Source organism: Medicago truncatula, chromosome 8 (assembly GCF_003473485.1).
Source record: "Medicago truncatula cultivar Jemalong A17 chromosome 8, MtrunA17r5.0-ANR, whole genome shotgun sequence".
Classification (NCBI taxonomy): domain Eukaryota; kingdom Viridiplantae; phylum Streptophyta; class Magnoliopsida; order Fabales; family Fabaceae; genus Medicago; species Medicago truncatula.
Window position 1 is genome coordinate 23782437 of NC_053049.1, and position 22943 is coordinate 23805379.

The window sequence follows — 22943 nt, forward strand, 5'->3', positions numbered from 1 at the left end:
TGTCAGGTCAGAAGTGTACATTATCAAATAGGTCATCTAATAAGGGACAGAGAGAGTATAATGTAATTCTCGATGTACAATTGAAATTTTTTTGAAATATGAAAGTTTTTTGTTAAATTAAAATATAAGAGTTAAAAATTGAATCTTTGATATTTTTCTTAAAAGAACATGTCTTCTATTGCTTAGATCACTCCATTGTTGGTTTTTGTTTACTAAACGAACAAAAGCATACATCTACCTTAAGGTACTCATGATTAAGTATAGACTACAAAGCAAAATTAATTTAGAATTTAAATTTTTTATACTAAAATGGGGTGTTTAATTACTGTGTATTCTGAGTAAATATATATGTTTTACTACAAAAATTTATAAAGTTAGCTAAGATTTTGTTAATGTTGCAGATTTTACTATAATGCCTCTTATGGAAGATTTGAATTGTATTGGTTTCCCTCGGGGCTATTAATCTAGGGGTGGATGCTTTTGCTCCCAATTATTCAACAAAAAGAAAAAATTATTAACGCTTTTTAGTAGATAAAATGAGTACCCTTGAAGGACTCTCCATTGAGATGATATGAGAACAAGATCTGATTTGTGAATGGTTGGATGAATTGGAATGAGGCCAAAGACAAGCCGTTATGGGAAATTTTCTTAAATAATACTCCTTTAAAATTTGAATTAAATTAGAGATTTTGCCGCTTGGATTAGGAAAAGGACACTCATTAAGTTAAATTTAAAAAGAATTTATATCTGACTCATATGGACCAATAATGACAGTTTGATGGGCTTCATAAAAAAATATAATCAATTCTTACATGTTTATGTTAAACTAATGGAAGATGGATCAAAAGATTTAGTCGTAAAATTGGAATTTGTGATGCTCTACATGCTGAGATGTGGGGTCTTTATTTGGGGTTTGATATGGCTTGGAGTGAGGGTTTATCTCACGTGATTGTTGAGAGTGACTCAAAAGTTCTTATTGATATGGTTACTAACAATTGCAAGATCAATGGAACCATCCCTTCTCTAGTTCGACGTATTCATAAGATCCTTCAGCGAGATTGGCATACTCAGGTTATTCACACTTGGCGGAAAGACAACAAATGTGTTGACTGGCTGGCAAATTTTAGCCTATCCTTGGATTCTTGGAATTTGGTAGTTTTGGAGTCTCCACCTAGTGAACTATAAAGACTCATTTATGATGATATTTCTGGGGCTTGCATGCCTAGGAATCTGCGTGTAATTTAGTTTTTTTGTTCTCTATCTTTTGGGCCTCAGACCCTCTTTTGTACCAAAAAAAAAAAACAAAAATGGTAGGAATTTTGCTCTTCCCCCTGCACTTTTCGCTCGCGCCCTGCAGCATAGCCCAAATTACCCTTGTGCAAGTTAAGTCACGCTGCGTGACTTAACATGCGTACGTTGAGTCTTATGCGTAACTTAAGTAGCGCTGCGTGAGTTAACTTGTGCAGCTTTACTTAACTCACGCATGTGCTAATGGCTACGTGAGTTAACTCACGCAGTGCTTGACACATGCGTTACTTAAGTAGTGCATCGTTAGTTAACTAACACGTTAATTTACACTTGCGCTAGTTAACTAACGCATGGGTATTTTGGACAAGCTTGCAGGGCGTGAGCGAAAAGTGCAGGGGAAAGAGCAAAATTCAAATGGTAGAGTTACACATACTGAATTGACATCAACCATAATCACTTGTTTGTATTTTATATGGTTTTTCTATCATGTATAAATTTACGTATATTAAAAAATTCGAAATAGTAAATTTGTATTGAAATTTATATTTTTTAATTGATGTTAACGTATATAATTATACAAACTTTTATTGATAGGTATTAGTTGTCAAAATAAAGATAGTTTGATGGTCCTAAATATTCCCATCACACGGATAAAGATTGGTCAATAATACAGCGATTGCAAATGGAACACATAGCAAGTTGTTGGGCCCTCCCCTTGTTTGTATTTCCTTTTCCTTACATGAAAGGTCTCTTTGCTAGATCTCATATCATTTTCTTTTTTCACTTTTCATTTTCTCCTTTGCTTTTTCTTATTTAAATATAAAATATAATAAAAATTGTTATAAAAGTTCAACAGTATAAATTCTCACATGTTATTGAAAATATAGACTCTCCTAACAAAGATATTGAACGATTTCAATGGTGAAAAAAAAATGAACATGATAGATGGATGTGTATGGTAATATTGGAAATTTGATTAAATGCACTTAGTGATCGGTGTAGTTAGATGCATTCATCACCTCTAAACCGACTTATCAAGATTAGATAATTAAGATTTTAAATTTTTTATTTAAGATAAATGCTAACATGTTCTCCAAATGCATGTGTCAAAATATTCGTTCTAATAGTTGTGTGCATTCAACTTTTTAAAAATCAAAATATTATTTTTCTCAATGTAAATTTTTCACTTAATTGATCAAGATTGGTCGACCTTGAACTAACCAACTGCACTGATGTTTGACGCACTTAAATTCAATTTGTATTATTGTTTGGTTCTGTTAAATTAAATTACCAAAAGATGTAAGTTACCATAGATAACATATATGGCGGTCCATCTTAGATTCTATCATGTAAATTAACTGGTTTTTGTTTTTGGATATATAATATAGTGTAAGACCTACCACAATCCTTTATGTCACTCCGGAATATACCCAACCCGACAGTGTAACACAGGCACCCTATATGTCACTCCGGCGCCGGTTCTAGAGTCCATCCTGTAAAGATTCTTTTTTTTTTTTTTTAAGTTGGAACATCTTGTAGTAGTTTTACTCAAACAATTGATAATTCACCAAATTGACTTGACAAAATTCCAGGAACATAATGAGATCCGTAACATGCATGGTGAGAGTCACCAAAATTATTCATTATTAGAAATTGTACTATTTTTTTCTCAAGTTTTTAATGTTTGGAGAGCCTTGAATGATGAACCACTTGGCTTAGAGTTAGAAGGAAAACATGAGAAGAAAAATCAGTATTGGTTTTTTGCATACAGGGAAGAGAGAAAGAAAAGAGAGTAGAATGAAAAGATAGAGTTGAGGCTAAATTTGGTATGAGTGGACCATGATAAGATTCGGTAGATAATCAAATCAGATTGTAGAAAAAATTGGTCCATGATGAACCAAAAATTTTACTAGTCCATTTTATACGGAACCTAAAAAGACAATAGATGATATTTGACCTATTATATAACATATTAATTTATTATTTATATATTTTATACTACAACACAAAATTTACTAGTTCAACTAGTATAAATTTTTTTAAAAAAAATCGTCTATATACTCTATTAAAATTGATGCCATATGAAATTCCCATTTTATCCCTGGAATGGGCATTTAAGTAATTTTCTAATTGGTGGGTTTGGTTTGGTGCCACCTCATCTTTTTTATGCCAAATTTCCCATTTTGCCCCTCACCAATTTTTTAAATTATTTTCTAATTTTTAATAACTTTTAACTATTTTCCAATTTTTATGTTTTTAACTATTTTTCAATTTTTTCTCCCAAATTCAGTTGCTTCTACATTGCCGTTGTGGGAGATTAAGGTATCGTTTGACCCGGCTTTTTTCCAAATTCTCTACATTTTTAAGGAGAAGTTAGGTCAAACACAATATCAATTATTTTAATTTCAATATTGTTTAATCATCACAACCTCACAGATATATTTATTCACGTTGTCATTTAATGATATCAAATATTTTTATTTCCTTTCTTCAACCTCGCGAATATACACACACATTAATGTTTCGAGTAATATTATATGTCTGTTTGTCTATTTTTTTGTTACGATAATGCATATAATTTTTTTTTGGTGTTGCCTGGTTTGGTGCTACCTCACCGATTTTTTTATTTTTTAGTTTTAACTATTTTCCAATTTTTTCTCCCAAATTCAGTGGCTTCTACATTACCGTTGTGGGAGATTAAGGTATCGCTTGACCCGACTTTTTTCCAACTTCTCTAAATTTTTAAGGAGAAGTTGGGTCAAACACAATATTAATTATTTTAATTTCAATATTGTTTAATCATCACAACCTCACAAATATTTTTATTCACGCTGTCATTTAATGATACCAAATATTTTTATTTCCTTTCTTCAACGTCGCGAATATATACACACACATTAACGTTTAGAGTAATATTTTATGTCCGTCTGTCTGTTTTTTTGTTACGCTGATGCATATAATTTTTTTAGTGTTGTTTGGTTAGGTGCTACCTCACCGATTTTTTTTAACTATTTTTCAATTTTTTTTATTTTTAACTATTTTCCAATTTTTTTCTCCCAAATTCAGTTGTTTCTACACTGCCGTTGTGGGAAATTAAGATACCGTTTGACCCGGTTTTTTTTTTCAACTTCCCTATATTTTTAAGGAGAAGTTAGGTCAAATACAATATCAATTAAGTACTTTCTAAAAAATGTACATTTTTTAATGCATAAAATTGAATGCAATGAACTTTGACCAAAAGTTGTTGAATGCTTCTTCAAAAAACTAATTCCCGACAATTTATTTCACAAGCATCTCTCTTCAATTCACGTTGGGAACCTTTTTTTTTTATTTTTTAATATTATACTTCAATATATTTTTTTCTTCCATTTAATTTGAAGCGTTCAATTTAATTTTTTTTAAGGAGGTTCCATTTAATTTTATTACCTTTTTTTCAAAGGAATTTTATTATCTTTTTATCACTTATAATTTCAATATCGTTTAATCATCACAACTTCACAAATATTTTTATTCACGCTGTCATTTAATGATATCAAATATTTGTATTTTCTTTCTTCAACCTCGCAAATATATACGCACATACACATTAGCGTTTAGAGTAATTCTTTATGTGTGTCTGTTTTTTTGTTACGCTAATGTGTATAATTTTTTTTAGTGTTGCATAATGCGTATGATTATTTTTATAAAATTTAAATTTTAATTAAAAGTAAAATTGTAGATGTCTTTTCTTCAAAAAAAGGTATAGATGCCTAAAAAGGTATATATATATATATATATATATTGCACCTTTATATCGTAACAAACTATGCATATCATTTTCATGTTCAAAAAAATTAAACATATCTGTTTCCATGACACCAACAATGTAACAAATATAATATCATATAATATAAATTCTTATCTTTTTGAAAGACACAAAAAATATGGTATTCTTATAACGAAATTTGTTATAGAGTATAATTGAAATAGAAAAAATCAAATATTTTGATATTATTTATATTATTATTCCAGACTCCTTAAATTGTTTCTCCTATTCAAATATTTAACAAGTTATTTATATGATGATATTAATTTGTATTCATGTTACACAGAATAAACGTTATTGAGTAAATATCGTATTTGTAAAAAAAATATCTTTTATTTTTTTAACATTTTTAGCCTTCATAAATTATTCTAAACATTTTATTTATTTATTATGTTAATTAATAATAAATTCAAAGTTTTGTTCTCATGAGTTTAGCTCAATTGATAGGAACAATGCATAAATACATGCCAAGTCCGGAGTTCGAACCCCAGACACCATATAAAAAATAATAAATTCAAAGTTTGTACAATATTTTGCCAAACAACATTAAACTTAAATAGCTTTAAAACTAACAAAACAAAAAAACCAAATAACTTTAGTTTCTTTCTTAAAGGCCTTTATTTTTACTTTGTTTTGATGTAACTTTTAAACTGTAATAAACCTTGACCAAACGGTATCTAAGTTCAGTCGGGAACACTGTTTCACTTTCTTCTTCATAAGAGGTCATTTTCTTTGTCCTCGTGAGCTTAGCTTAGTTGGTAGGACAATGCATAAAATATGCAAGGTCCGGAGTTCAAACCCCGGCCACCACAAAAAAAAAAAGGTCATTTTCTATCTTTTTTCATGGTTCTGAGACCATGCATGACTTGAGTTGACTGATTTTTATGGCTTATGGGCTTCATTTTTCGACACCGTTTTAGTTTTTGCTTCATCATAGATGGTTTTCTTCCTTTTTTCATGATTATGCATTTTAAGGGTTTTTTATTTTTTTTTTCCAATTGTTATTGGATTATGTACCAAAATTTGTTATGTTGCATGGCTGTAGAAAAATCATCTTTTGTTATGTGGAGTATAGTAGAGGTCATGATGACTGAATTTTAACTGATGGTAAGGTTTTGACACAATTGTTATTTTAGCTTCTGGTACAGGAGTTGAAAATAATTGATGCATTTCAATTATTTTAGTTTTTGTGAGTAATCCTAAAGCTGTAACAGTTTTCATATTTTATTTATTCTTTCGTATATCATTGAGCCGTGCAAAAAGTTGATTGGTGTAAATTTGTTTTGATCAAATCATTGGGGTCCAGAAAGTTGATGATAGAAATTTGTACATTTAAGATCAGGTTAATTTGATGATACAAAAATTGATCACATAGAAATATGTTAGCTTCTTTCGATATCAGAATGAACAAAGGGAATAAAATTAAATGATGTATTATTGTATTTCTATATATGAATTTCAATGTCAAAGGATTATGACTACATTAAGTATCTCAAAAATTATTTAGACGTTTGGAAAATAGGATTTGGAGTACTGGATTCTTGAATTGTGACTGGTAGTAATGAGAATCAACATATGAAGCTCATTATTTGTGATGCAAAGGTTAGATAAGTTAGTTAAGATTTGTAGTAATTTCTTTTATGATTTATCAATGTTACTTATTAGTATACATTTTGATTTATTTATATTTTTTGGTTTCTTTCTCGGATTTAGGGTGATCGAGTTCATGTAATAACTCGATATAGAGATTTAGAGCATTGGGAATATAGTTGATGTAACATTATGGGTAAAATACTTTGTAGCTTTATCATTTACCATTTATTTACCTTGAATTCTTTGCTTCTATTTTGTAGTCAATGACAACGCAAATAGATGTAACAATTGGTCAGGTTCGAGGCTGCTCATCAACCTACATCATCCGATTGTTGAAAAGTTTAAGACTTAGTAAGTTTGCATTATGATTTCACAATACAGTGTTAGAGTAACTTATTATTTCACAATATGATTTGATTGTTTATTGACCAAGTTTCTTGAATTGTTGTCGTGAACTTAACACTTCTCAAGCTCAGATAGATTAAAAAGTAAAGTTTAAAAAGTACTTCGTAGAACGATTTTTCCAATCTGTCTCAAGTTAGGCCAATTGATGAATCTATAAACTTAGTAAAGGTCTGTTTTTTTTTTTATTTTTTATGCACAAACATGCTTTGAGTTTTTTTACGCACAAATTAAAAATGCATATTGCACTATTCTTTATTTCACGTGCATAATTTGTGTTAGGATACATACTCCATCACTATTTGGAAAAACAACTAAATTCAATCCTAACCAGTTTGGATGGTATTATGAGAGTTGCACCAAATGTTCGAAGACATCAATGTCAAATGGTGTTAGCTATAGATGCACATGCGGGAGTGATGCTTAATTTTCATTTATTTCAAAAATGTTAATTGGTCAACGGGGTACATATAATGCACATGCATGCATTTCTCTAGACTTTATAGGAAGATAATAGAAAGATAAATTAGAAGTCATGGTACATTTTCTTTAGCTTAAAATCAGTTATGTTACCTTCATTTCATAAGTTATATATAACTATATTCGCATACATCTTATCCATGTTAATATGCATTAGATTAATATTACAGTTATTTCCCTGTTTAGCATTTCCCAAACTAGGTGTCAAGAACAATTCTGAAAGGAAATCGCAAAATAATCACTCTCATTGATGAACAAACATAGAGAAAGTATAAGTGTCGCCTCTATGCAATTAGAATCCATTGATTATAGGTATTTAATATGCTTCTTTTTTTTTGTTTGCTTGATCACTATAGCCAAATATGATTTCATTTTTGACGATGCCATTTATTTGTTTATAGTGTTTCTTCAATAATTTTTGTGAATTTTGCGGTTTTCAAACTCAGAGTCATAACTTCAAGCCTGATAAAAAAATTATAGAGAAATTCAATGAAGTCCAATATTTTTTTTGGTCTAAATTGTAACAAAAATAAGTTTAAACAAATTGTTAATTCTTTAATAAATTTATTTCTATACCCTTTACTCTTTTTAATTCTTTTATCAATCATCACAAATATTAATGTGTATTAAAGACTTGATAAAGCTTTCATAAATATTTTGATAAAGATTTATAATGTTTGTGCAATATTCATTAATTTGCTCATTTTTCTTTTAAAATATTTTTTTTTATAAAACACGTTATTAAACCCGTGCAACGCACGGGTTTGTAACTAGTTTAGTATAAATTTGATTTAGACCTCTTACTCTTGGTATATTTTATGCTCACCAATTCAATAATTCAACTAGTTACTCAATAACATATTTACCATAATCATAACATCGGTCTCTATGTGACATTGTCAGCCAATTCTCCATTTAACAGTAGATCCAGGTATCCAACTATATCATAGAATCAAAGTGATTACATGTCTACATGATAAATGCAGCTTTAAAATCGATCTACGACACACAAAAATGCTATTCCTTTTTTTTTTTTTTTTGGTAGATAGACGAAATGACAAAGTCATTATAAACTCACACACACAAGTGGAGGTACCGGCATTCGAACCCCGGTCATGGCATCCGGCCTAACAATTTCAGCATTTTAGCGGTTGAGGTAGGACTTCTGGATCACTCATTTGACATCAACTGCATTCAACACCAATGATGGTAAGATTTAAAACTGGAGAGAGAAGAAAGAAACCAGTATTATTGCAATCTTGAGTAAATAATTTCCTCAATCTCTTAATCAAGCTCCGTTTTATCATCTTTCATACTTTCCCAAATCTCATCAACCTCTATTTTATCAGCTCTCATACTGTCTAAACTTTTATCAACCTCTTTCACAGATCTATCAAACATCTTGATCAAGGACAGATACATATCCCTATTCATTGAAGTTGCATTCTTCAACGAATTCACGAAATCTTCTACTTCATCTATATCTCTGTTATTGATAGCCCAACTCAAAATGCTGGAAAGAACATCAATTTTTGGTCTCCAACCTTTATTCTTGGGTTGTACAGACACAGCTTTCTTCATGCATTGAAATGCTTTCTCCATATTCTCTTTGGCAACATACCCAGCAGCAATGATAGCCCAACTGTTAGGAATAGGATTCTTCCCTTTCTCAATTATGCTTTGCAGCATTGTTTCTGCTTTTTCGATCAATCCATTCTTGGAATAACCAATCAAAAGGATGTTTGGCACCCTAAAATCATAAGAATTAGTAGATATCTCCCACTCTGCAAGAAGTTTTTCAGCTTCGTCAAAGTCACCCAGCTTCACCAAAGAACCCAACATGGTTATATATTCCCTGTTAAGTTGCTTCTTACAGTTCTCTTTCTGAAGTTTCCATAATCTCATCATGGCTTTTTTGTTTCCAAGACTTGCATAGTGTGAAATCAGATAGTTGTATGCAATCGTGTCGCGTTTGTCTACTTTGTCCTCACATTTCTTCAGGTAGACTAAAGCTTTCTCTTTCAGGTCTGCTTTGATGAAGTAGTTAGCCACCATAGCATATGTGGCCCAATCTGATCTGACGTGGCTTTGCAGTTCCATTTCTTCCAATAGTTTCTCCATATTAAAAAAATCAGACCTTGTGCCATAAGAGTTTATGCATATCCTATAGCTGAATGTGTCGGGAGAAACACCGTCCTTTTTCATCGATTCCAAAACACCAAAGACTTCCTCATACTGCTCAGTTTGCAAGTAAAGACACATAATATTATTGTAATTTAGAACAGAAATAAAACCCAGATCCTTGATCTTCTGCATCAGGGAGAGTGACTTATCAACCAATCCTTCTCTTACATAACAATTCAAAAGAGCACCATAAGCCTTTTCAGTTTTATCTTCATCACTTAAATTCTGGAAATAGCTCTTCGCACTATCAAGTCCACGAACTTTACCAATAAGATTTAGTTGCACGGCATGGTCTTTTGCTGAAATTGGGCATAGACCTTTGCTACTCATCCATTCAGAAACCTGAACTTATCAACATTAAAGATATCTTAGTCAGCATTTCAGAACCGGGACAAAAGGATCGATTTAAAGAAAGAAACACATGATAGGATTTCAACTCCTTTTTCTCTTAAGACCAATTCTAGTTGTTAGAGAAATAATTTGGCACCTGGTTTAGTTCCTCAAAACAAAAACAAAAAAAGTAAATAATAGTTCCTCAACTCGGAACATGCAATTTCACTAAAAACAATTAAGGTCTAGTTATTCATTTTTTTAATGGGTTTAGATATTCATTTAGTCCATGTAAATATAGCGAATTTGATTTTGGTCATTTTAATTTTGTTTTTTTATCCCGCAATCTTTTTTTGTCTTTAAAGTCACTTTCCATTATAAAATTGCTGATGTGACTAATTGAGGTCCACGTGGCACCTCTGAGTTGGCATTTTTGTAATTAAATTTTCACCCACCTCATTTTAAGACTACGCCTTTGAAATAGTTTTTTAGAATAAAATTCAAAGAGCATAACAATCTTCATCCCTTCAACTCCAAATTCCCCTTTCTTAAAACTCACAAACGAGAACACACCTTCATTCTTTTTTGCCTTCAACATTCTACTTTTTATTTCACTTTTCTTTCTCTCTCCTTTTTAAGGACCAAAAAAATGGTACATGCATGGTATTACATGGATAAAAAAAAAAAAAAAAATCACTAGGACTAAAAAATGACTAATTAACTAAAACTCAGATACCATAGTAGTCAAAATCAGGATTTTAATCATATAGTCGTACGATTTTACGATTATGGTTGCCCTGAACAATCATGAGTATACCCAGAACCGTAATTTAGTAAAATCGTGTATAATCGCTCCTATCAATCGTGAAATCATAGAATCCACGATCTTTGAATCGATTCCTTGATTCTGGTTGCAGTGGTAGAACTCGCGGTGCACTCTAGGGTTGTGGAAAGATGGAGCGTTTTCATTCTTTGGTCAGAGAAAACCCATTTAAGTAACTCGGGTTAAGAATATGACCCTTTCAGTAACTCGAGTAGAATATGGCCAGTTTCATTTCGTGAATCAGTATCCCATTTAGAAATTAGGGTTTTTGACCGCACCTCCAATGGTGAACACTACTAACGGTTATTTTGTGGGCCCCGTTGTGCCACATCATGTTAAAACAACTCACATTTTTTTACTCCAACAGTGAACTCTAAAAATCTCATATTGGGTTCAATATCTTTAACTTATATATGAGTATTATATTTATATTTCAACTTATTGTCACTTAAAGCAATGCATGTTATTTAACTTGGTCCACAAAGTAACGTTACTTCAGAAAGTGATGGTTACTCCACTATGGCGGACTCCAGCGGAAAAATGAGCAAAATATTGGAATAACAAACATTACATGCTGGCGGACAACATAAAATACCAAGGGCTGGAGTTTCTCTTAATAGGAAATTGAGTATTTTAAATGGTCATGTGCACATTTAACTGTGCAGTAAGTTTGACACGCACCTTTCCAGTGCAACAGGCACCTTTCCTTTCCCTCCCCTGCTACTGATTGCCTATAAAATTGGAAGAGCGTAACTTCTCCATACACCTCCCACTCTGATCGTTTCTCTTGCTTCTCTCTTTTCCTGTGATCCTTGCTTTCTAGTTCCATTATTTCATAAACTTACATTTAATTAAGTATTGAAAGTGTGATTGGAGTTTTTCTTTTTCCTACTTATGCTATTTTATATGCATATATTTGAGTTTTATGAATTTCGTATAATCCTATGGTTGTAATGATTTACAATTTTAATTCCTCTTATCGATTATGTGTAAAATCTTGATTTTAACTACCTTGGACTCTATGTAGATTCCAATACAGTTTCAAAACCTATCCAAAATTTGTCGGGTCACCCGCTATCAAGATACTCACGTCACGCACTAGATGTCTTTTCATAGGTGTAAGAGGGTGTATCTCAGATGATATAGGGCCGGAAAATATGTTAATAAGTTGGAGACATTTCTAACTTTACAAATCTAGGGGTTGATTTAAATCCAACCCAAATCCAAATAACACACAACTGTCTCTAGCAGAAGGACAAATGTAGGTTTAAATTTTAATCTACACAACACTAACACCTTAGATTGAATGCGTGTCTAATGTTTGAAACGTGGCAGTATCAGACACGGACACTAACAAATATAGTTACACTCAATTTCTTCTATTTGCATATAAAAACCAAAAATAAAATTCAGAGTCTATCCAAGAACTTGCTATCGAGCAACTCATGTAGTAAGGGGGTGTATTCAGGGTACCAGATCGAATGAGATAGGGTCTGAAAATATATTTATAAGTAAGAGACCTCCTCCGCGAGTTAAGGTCAATCCAAATTCTAAAAATATTCAACTTTCACTAATAGAGGGATGAATGTAATTTTTATCTACATAACACAAACACATCAGATTGAATAGTGTCTAATGTTGAAAAGTCTCAATATCGGACACCATAGGAACACATATAGCTATATTCAATATTTTCTATCTTAACTTATTACCGCTATCTATGAAGCACAGACACGGACACGGACACCAGACACAGACTCAGACACAGACACAGACACAGACACAGACAAGTTTTGAGAAAATGACATGATTCGATGTGATCACAGGAGTCTGTGTACAGGACACGTGTTGGACATGGGACACGCCTTCAATCAGAAGTTTCGGTGCAACATAGACAGCTATGTTCACATAATTTGACTTAGCAACTAAATTAGTTGAGCATTTATTCTCAGCTATTAGAATAAGTCTTCACTAAACAATATATATAATAAAAAATAAATAAAAACCTAATTATAAAGTTAAGATAGAGAGACCTGGAGTGCTTGACTGAAGCGTTTGCTAGAGCGGAGGGATTTGATGATGCGCTGAAGCTGTTTGTAACCGAGAGGGTTACCTTCTTGGACCCAGTTTTCGAGAATGGGGGAAATGCTGATTGAAGGGTCGCCAAGGGGGCTTATTCTGGCGAAGAGGTTTCTACGGTTTCTGACTGTGGAAGAGTATGGTTTACACAGTAGAAAAGTTGCAGCGATGTTACGAGACTTTTGAAGGATTGTAGAGAATGGTGTCGCCATTGTCAAGTGAAAACAAACTCAGCGTGCTTTCAAAATGTTTGTTAAATGACCAACTGTGTGTACCGTGCATGAGTTGGTTGGTAACTAGTACTAGGTAGGATGGATGGATGATTGGGTTTTTGAAAGCAAGCCCACAACCACAATTGCAACCCAGAAATATTTAGAGACTTTTCTTTTGAAAATTACTCTTTAGGCCCCCTGGTTTACTCTTCAGGCACCCATAGTTTGCTCTTGGGCATATACCCCTAGAAGCAATTCGTAGTTAATTGTCGCCCCAAGAATGGTAGTTAACTATTAGTTACAGAGAAAAACTTAGTTCAAAAAGGAATGCACAACAACATTAAACATAATTTCAACAACATAGTTCAATAATGTAAGACAATATAATAAAACACGCACAAGATCACAAATCAGCTGAACAAACTTCTTCATCTGGTCTATCCATGCAAGCTCTGATTTCTTCGTAGTTTTTGGGACGAATCAAACTTTCTCGAATGTCTTGGAAAGATCTGATAAAGGGAGCGTCTTACTCGGTCGGTCCTTTAGAAATGTAAATACCAAATAATAACAACATGGTTCTCACGTCGTCGTCGTTCTTGAGCTTCATTTGGGTGAACTGGACGCTTCGATCTAAGTCGGTTAATGGACGACGATAATCAACACTCTCCATCCTCCTTGTGTCTCTGTGGTTGAGTTGACGGTTAATTTGGTCCAACTATTCCTATAAGCCAGACATTGTGATATCGACCTTGATCCTAAACAAATTATGTTTTCCTCCATTATAGTTAACTGCGGCTAACTTGGTGTTTAGATCTACATGATAAGTGTTTGTGATTTTGTGGTGTAGTTATCAAATGAATCAAACACTTTAATACAAAAAGATGGAGGAAGAAGGAGGAGAAGGTTTGTCATTTCTCTCGTGTGCCCTTCGAATAATTTGGAAACACAAGATGACAGGGCAGGAGAAGGTGGAAACTACTCTCAACAATCCTAAATTCAAATCGGTCTGACATACAAGTTGATATTGGACAACCAACTTTGACCATTCATACTAATCTTACAAGATGACACAAGGTCTCTGTTAACCCCTTCACATGCAAGGCCAACAGTAAAATATTGACATTGTAACCACCCTAAAAGAAAAGTAAGAAAGAAAAGGTTAGAAGGAAAGTATACGAGTTATAAAATGAAGAATATGGAAGAAAATCAATGGGAAATCAACAACCACGAATTGAATTTTGATAGTCTTTTCGGACTCCTTATGTACAAAGGGCACAAGTAATTGCAAGAACTGTCGAGCCATGTGGAAGAACCGTTGAATCTCTTTAATTTGCATTCGTCGTACATGAGGTGACATTTCTCTATGAGGCTTATTATTTGAAACAAGCTAACAAACATGATGTCACAGAAATCACTCCAGTCAACTGGAACCCGTCGAAATCATAGTTCGCCATCACAACTAGAATAAGAAACAAGATGTGGTGTTTAGAAATTCGACTGAGCAAATCTTCATCATAGAAAGAGATTGGCGGACGTCTTTTCTTCTCTTGGTGAGGTTTTTAGAATACTCGTCAGGCCTTGGGAATCTGCCAAAACTTGAATTGGAGGTCGGGTTGAATTCCCACTCCTAGGTGGAAGAGTTTGAAGGGTGGCTATAACGGGGAGGCTTTCCCAAGAGGTGTAGATCTTCCCCGTGTAACACTCCTATTTCTATTAAAGCAATTAAACATGCGAATAATACATTTATTCAAGAAATAGATGTTACGTCATCATACAAAAATTCAAAACCATAAACATATATATAAACTTCAACAGTCGTAGCGGAATATAAACCAGAGAACTCCAAATAAACATGTCATGGATTAATGATTACATCAACATAGATGAATCTCAAATTCCCAACATATGGGTAAATCTCCAATCATGAACAATAATCCAAATAAACAATCTAGACTATGACAACACCTAGATCAGAGCCACCTAAACTCTATAACACCGATACCGGAGAAAGCTCCTGATATCCACCAAGCACAAAAGACTCACCGAGCAACTAATCCTGCACAACGTCTACCCATCCATACAGACAGGTAGGCGGTCAAAACCACTGGGGGTAAGTATTACATCATCATAATCCAAATAACAGTTAGCATGAATAATTCAATATAAACATCATGTACTTGATCAATAATAATATCCACATATGTATACTTATATCATGATCCCAATATCTCACATCAATAAATCACCAATCACATGTGTCATGAACAATCATCAATTCACAGTTATTCATACACAATCACCAATCACCAATCACATTTCAAAACAAGACTCATGTCATGATGTGCACCTAGTTCGACACATATATGCATGTGGTACCATATCACCTATATCTAGACCATCAAAGGTCTCTGCAAGGCCGGAGCCCACAAATCTAGATCACTAAGGATCTCTGCAAGACCGAAGTCCATAAAACTAGATCACTAAATGATCTCAGCTAGGCCGGAGGCCAATGATGCAACAAAACCATCTTATCAAATCTCAACACGACTATGATGCATGGACATGTAACAAGACTCGATAATGCGACAACAATTCACAATTTTCACCACAATATATAGGACAACTCCCAATTATATTGATCATCTCCACAACATTTGCATTATCAAGAAAACATGTCCATACACAATCAAATCATAAGATTCATCATCACACATCAACATGATTATCAACAATCAACAATGTCATCCAACATCAATTATCACATATCGTTTCACCATTTCAAGCATTCCTTACATTCTAAGTAAGATACCATACCCAACTCATGATAAACATCATATCCAAAATACAATCATTCATTTATAAAACTTCACTTAGTCATACAAGAATGATCACAATAATTCATAAGACAATCGGCTTAAGAAACATTTTCAGCCAAAACCGTATCAAGTGGTAAACGGTCAACATTGATAAATCCCAAGACAAAACGACATAGACAAGTTGAAAGTTCTCAAACAACCTTAATCAATCATGTATTCATGAACTTAAGCCGCCTCCGGACCCTTAGACTTTAATCCAAGAACAACTTAAGTTCGTACCAAAAACTCAATTTCGCAATCTTTCACATTCCCACCCGAAATATCACTTTTGACATGATTAAGATGTTTGATTAATCTTACAAGTCTTACCTAAGTCTATATGCGTTGTAGGATCAACTTGTAAGTTCCATTGTTTGCAAAAGTTTGGTTTCGACAAAAGTCTAGAATTCTCAAAAACTTCCAAGTTAAGACTCAAATGGAAAACTTTAAGTTTAGGCAAGCTAATCTTGTTCCAGTAGATTTAGGGGATTAAACAGTAGTTAAACATGTTGAAAGAATCATTTTATAAAGTTCGGATTGGCCCCCAAAGACCCGGAACAAAAGATTAAAGTGGCTGAAATCGGGCTTGTTCGCTTAAGCGACCACCTGGTTCGCTTAAGCGAACGAGTTCCAGTAGCCAACAAAAATGTACGCTTTCTGGTCGCTGACTGGTCGCTCACCAGTTCGCTTAAGCGACCACTTGTTCGCTTAAGCGAACGAGTTCCAGAAGCTACCACAAAGTACGCTTACCAGCTCGCTTGCAGGTCGCTTAAGCGACCTGAACCCAGAAAAAATGTATGAATGCTCGCTTACTGGTCGCTTAAGCGAACCTCTAAGCGAACGTTCACAGTTCAGCAGAAAATGTTACGAGTTTCAACCCCTTTTCACCCAATATCCCCAATTTTGATCCCTCAATGCCCAAATGTGTTTCCAGATGATGTTTATAAGTCAATATGACTAAAAAGATTCACAAAGACTCAATCAACATGAAAACTCTTGACATTAGGACCAATTCACCAAGTTTCACCAAAACACCAACAAAATCTCATTTCTCCACAACAAATCATGAATCATGCAAACCCAAGCAATGAATTAACATCAACAACATGACTTAGCAACAACAACATCAATTGATCATGAAACTTATCACAATTCATCAACAACATAGCATAATTCACCAATTAAGCATATTTCAACATATACGAATTTCTCATACTTTGAACATGTAATTCAACTAACAACAATTCAATTATCCATAACTTCTAACCCCCTTACCTTAGTTAGATTAATCTCCCTAGCTTAGGCTTCAATTTTGCTCCTAGCTCTCTCCTAATCCTTGATTCTTCAAGTCCTCTTCTCTCTAAACCTTTCTTCCTCTTGCTCCCACTTTCTCTCTCTAACTCTCTCAAAAATATCTTATGAAATGAAAGTGTGTGAAAATTTCTCATCAGACTAGGCTTTTATAGTATGTCCCATAAATGGGCCTAACCCTCAACTTAATGGACTTAACCCATTTCAACTCACATCTAAAATGTTTCTACACACACAACGGCAATTCACTAATAACGGCTAGTTAACGGTAAAATATCACCAACGGTCACTAAACGGTAAAATACTAATTATTACTCTAGTAACTCGGTAAAACTAATGGCTCTCACCAAATACTAAAAATAATTCTCATCAAACTTATAGTTCACCCGTTCTCACAAAATGACCAAAATACCCCTAAGTCCAAAATGACTAAAATACCCTTCTAACACGGAAACCCATGGAAATGCACCAAATGATGAATAATCACACACATGCACATAAAACACATAATAAAAGTAATTAAAATAAATCTAGCGAAAAATCGGGCTGTTACAACTCTCCCCCCCTAAAAGAATTTTCGCCCTCGAAAATTACCTGAAGGAAACAACTCCGGATACGAAACCTTCATCCTACTCTCCGATTCCCAAGTGGCACTCTCCCTAGTTGGTCAAACCCAAATCACTTTGACCAAAACAATCTCTTTGCCACGCAAACGCTTCACTTCACAATCCTCAATCCTAACCGGCCAAGTCTCAACGGTCAAATTATCTCTTACTTCCAAATCATCCACTTGGATCACATGAGAGGCATCATACACATACTTCCTCAACTGAGATACATGAAACACATCATGAAGATTCGACAACGATGGTGGTAATGCAATCCGATACGCTACAACCCCAACCTTCTCAACCACATCAAACGGTCCAACGAAACGAGGAGTCAACTTCCTACACTTCAAAGCACGACCAACACCGGTCACATGATTCACTCTCAAAAATACATGATCACCAACTTGAAACTCTATATCCTTTCTCCTCTTATAATGATAACTCTTCTGTCCACTCTGAGACGCTTTCATCTTCTCTTGGATCATCTTAACCTTCTCCGTAGTCTCTTGCACCACCTCCGGTCCTAACAAGGCACTTTCTCCGGACTTAAACCAACACAACGGTGTCCTACACCTCCTACCATACAAAGCCTCAAACGGTGCCATACCGATACTAGAATGAAAACTATTGTTGTAAGTAAACTCAATCAAAGGTAAACATTCGTCCCAACTGACACCTTGCTCTAACACACAAGCTCTCAACAAATCCTCCAAACTCTGAATAGTCCTCTCTGTTTGCCCATCGGTCTGAGAATGGTAAGCAGAACTCAATCTCAACTTAGTTCCCAAAACAGCTTGCAAACTCTCCCAAAACTTAGAAGTGAACCTCGGATCCTGATCCGACACAATACTAGAAGGAATACCATGCAACCTAACAATCTGCTCAATGTAGATCTCAGCCAACTTCGCTACAGACATACCAGTCTTAATAGGAACAAAATGTGCTGACTTCGTCAACCGATCAACAATCACCCAAATCGAATCAAAATTCTTACTAGTCTTCGGCAACGCTACAACAAAGTCCATAGAGATACTATCCCACTTCCACTCTAGCACAAACAATGGTTGCATCAAACCCGACGGTTTCTGATGTTCAATCTTCGACTTCTGACAAACCAAGCAAGCATACACAAACTCAGCAATTTCCTTCTTCATTCCAGGCCACCAAAACAACCTCTTCAAATCCTGATACATCTTAGTCGCTCCTGGATGAATACTCAAACTACTTCTATGACCTTTTTCCAAAATCTGCCTCTTAAGCTCAAGAACATCCGGCACACAAACTCGGTCACGAAACATCAAAACACTGTTCTCATCCAATCCGAAGTTTCCTCCTTTACCTTGATTAACCAACACCGCTCGATCCACGAGTTCCAAATCTTCCTTCTAACCATTCTTAATCTCATCCAAAATATTACTTGTCAGCTTCAACATCCCCAACCTCACACCATCTGGTGTCAACTCACTAACCAAACTCAAATCTCGAAACTGCTCAATCAATTCCAACTCTTTAACCATTAAAGCAGACATATGCAAAGTCTTTCTACTCAAAGCATCAGCAACAACATTAGCCTTCTCGAGATTATAACTCAACTGAAAATCAAAATCCTTAAGATATTCCAACCATCTTCTCTGCCTCATATTCAACTCTTTCTGATCAAACAAGTACTTCAAACTCTTGTGGTCATTGAACACCTCAAACTTAGAACCATACAGGTAATGCCTCCAAATCTTCAATGCAGACACAACGACCGCTAATTCCAAATCATGAGTCGGATAATTCTTCTCATGCACTTTCAACTGTCTTGAAGCATAAGCCACAACCTGACGATTCTGCATAAGCACACCACCAAGCCCCATCTTAGAAGCATCACAATACTCCTTCGGATTCGGCAAAATCAACACTGGAGCTGAAGTCAACATCTTCTTCAACTCTTCTCACACTTAGCATCCCAAACATAAGCTTGTCCTTTCTGAGTCAACTGCGTCAATGGCAACGCCAACTTAGAGAATCCTTCAATGAACCTCCGATAATAACCTGCCAATCCAAGAAAGTTTTTAATCTCAAAAACAGACTTAGGAGACTCCCACTGCAACACTGCATCAACTTTAGACGGATCCACAGAAATACCACCCTTAGAAATCACATGACCAAGGAAACTCACTTCCTACAACCAAATCTCACACTTAGACAACTTAGCACATAACTGGTTCTCCTTCAAGACTTGCAACACAATCCTCAAATGCTCGGCATGCTCCTCCTCAGATTTCGAATACACCAAAATATCATCTATGAACACCACTACAAAACGGTCCAGATAAGGATAAAATATTCTATTCATATACTCTATGAAGACACCTGGCGCATTAGATACCCCAAATGGCATCACAGAATACTCATAGTGTCCATACCTCGTTCGGAACGCGGTTTTGGATATATCTTCTGCCTTCACCCTAATATGATGATATCCTGATCTCAAATCAATCTTACTAAACACCTCTGCACCAACTAGTTGATCCATCAAATCATCAATCCTCGGAAGTGGATACCGATTCTTAATTGTCACCTTGTTCAACTGCCGATAATCCACACACAACCTCATGCTTCCATCTTTCTTCTTAACCAACAACACTGGAGCACCCCACGGAGAAGCACAAGGCCTGATAAACTTCTTCTCAAGCAACTCTTCTAACTGTTTCTTCAATTCATCCAACTCTGATGCAGACATCCGATACGGGGCAATCGAAATAGGACTCGTGCCTGGTACCAGATCAATTGCAAACTCAACTTCCCTCTCCGGCGGTAACTCGGTAATATCATCTGGGAAAACCTCCGAAAACTCTTCCACTACCGGCAAATCACCAACTCCCTTCTCACTACTCTCCTTCAACAATGCAAACATCATGAACACACAAGCTTCACCATCTAAAGACTTCTTCACTTGCTCCGCGGTCAAGAACTTCCTATCTAACTCGTCTACCGGCTTCGAAAAAGTCACACTCTTAGTCAAACAATTAATGCTAACCCCAAAAGATAACAACCAATCCATACCAAAAATCACATCCATATGCTTCAACGGAAGACACACAAGATCCAACTCAAAATCAACATTACCAAAATTAACAGGACACTTATCACACATAAAAGAAGTAGTCACCGAACCGCTGGTCGGGGTGTCAATAACCATCCCCCGCAACAAAGGAGTTACAACCAATTTCAAACGCTCAACACAACTAACCGAGATAAAAGAATGAGTAGCACCAGTATCAATAATTGCAATCAAAGGAGTACTATTGATAAAACACATACCTCGGATAAGATTATCCGGCTGCTCCACCTCCTCCGCATTCAAAGCAAACACCTTTCCCGCCGCCTTCTTCGGCCTGGTACACTTAGTACTAATATGACCCTTCTCCCCACAATTGTAGCAAGTAATCTCTTTTGCATCACCCTTGCATTCAAAATCCTTGTGACCCGCTTTCCCACACTTGTGACAACTGATATCCTTCTTACAATCATTGGCATAATGACCCATGGTTCCACACTTGTAACACTTGACATCCGCAAAATTCGGCTTAGAGCCCCCACCAGCTTCCCTCTTCTTTCCTTTGTCTTTGTTGTAAGGTTTCCCAACTCCATGACCTCTTCCTCTTTTCTCATTCTGAGCCTTATAGTAATTAGTCTTAGCTCTCCCAGCATCATTAAACATACGACACTTATGCACCAAAGTATCAAAGTCTCGGATCTCCTGGACAAACATATACTGATAGATATCCGGCCTAAGCCCACTCTCAAACTTCACACACTTCGAAACCATAGCATCTTCAACATTGATGTAGGGACAAAACCTCGAAAGCTCCTCAAACTTCGCCGCATACTCGGCTACAGACATGCTTCCTTGTTTTAAATTCAGAAACTCAACCTCCTTCTTGGTCCTCAAGTCTTCAGGGAAACACTTCCTCAAGAATTCAACTTTGAACTTCGCCCAGGTCACAACATCACCTCCCAACTCAAGTCTTCCTTTGGCATTAGTCCACAAGTGCTCTGCTTCCTCAGCAAGCATATGAGTCGCCAGTCTGACCTTCTGGTCATCTCCCGTCACCATAGCTCGAAAAACCCGCTCCATGCCCTGCACCCAAGTCTGTGCTCCCTCTGGATCGAACCTCCCTTTGAAAGTCGGTGGATTGTTCCTCAAGAACCTATCGAGCCTCCCCTCATCGGTGGATTGTTCCACAAATCTAGATCACTAAGGATCTCTGCAAGACCGAAGTCCCCAAAACTAGATCACTAAATGATCTCTGCTAGGCTGGAGCCCAAAGATGCAACAAAAACATCTTATCAAATCTCAACTTGACTATGATGCATGGACATGTAACAAGACTCGATAATGCGACAACAATTCACAATTTTCACCACAATATATAGAACAACTCCCAATTATATTGATCATCTCCACAACATTTGCATTATCAAGAAAACATACCCATACACAATCAAATCATAGGATTCATCATCACACATCAACATGATTATCAACAATCAACAATGTCATCCAACATCAATTATCACATATGCTTTCACCATTTCAAGCATTCCTTACATTCTAAGTAAGATAGCATACCCAACTCATGATAAACATCATATCAAAAATACAATCATTCATTTATACAACTTCACTTAGTCATACAAGAATGATCACAATAATTCATAAGCCAATCGGCTCAAGAAACATTTCCGGCCAAAACCGTATAGACTGGGCTTGTTCACTTAAGCCACCACCTGGTTCGCTTAAGCGAACAAGTTCCAGTAGCCAACAACAATGTACGCTTTTTGGTCGCTGTCTGGTCGCTCACCTGTTCGCGTAAGCGAACGAGTTCCAGAAGCTACCAGAAAGTACGCTTACCAGCTCGCTCGCAGGTCGCTTAAGCGACCTGAACCCAGAAAAAATGTATGAATGCTCGCTTACTGGTCGCTTAAGCGAACCTCTAAGCGAACGTTCACAGTTCAGTA

The 22943-nt window shown here is 35.3% G+C and overlaps 2 protein-coding genes across 2 annotated transcripts; both read right to left on the minus strand.

Moving 5' to 3' along the window:
* Nucleotides 1-8411: 8411 nt before the first annotated feature.
* On the minus strand, nucleotides 8412-13229 carry LOC25501236 (pentatricopeptide repeat-containing protein At4g21705, mitochondrial). The gene is made up of 2 exons (XM_013589950.3): nucleotides 12899-13229; nucleotides 8412-10054 (listed from the first exon to the last, which is right to left on the minus strand). The coding sequence occupies exons 1-2, from the start codon at nucleotides 13154-13156 to the stop codon at nucleotides 8813-8815; spliced, it is 1500 nt and encodes a 499-aa protein (XP_013445404.2). The 5' UTR covers nucleotides 13157-13229; the 3' UTR covers nucleotides 8412-8812.
* A 6719-nt stretch (nucleotides 13230-19948) lies between these two features.
* LOC120577502 (uncharacterized) lies at nucleotides 19949-22038 on the minus strand. Its single transcript, XM_039829060.1, has 3 exons — nucleotides 21295-22038; nucleotides 20741-20817; nucleotides 19949-19970 (listed from the first exon to the last, which is right to left on the minus strand). The coding sequence occupies exons 1-3, from the start codon at nucleotides 22036-22038 to the stop codon at nucleotides 19949-19951; spliced, it is 843 nt and encodes a 280-aa protein (XP_039684994.1).
* Between the last annotated feature and the right edge of the window lie 905 nt (nucleotides 22039-22943).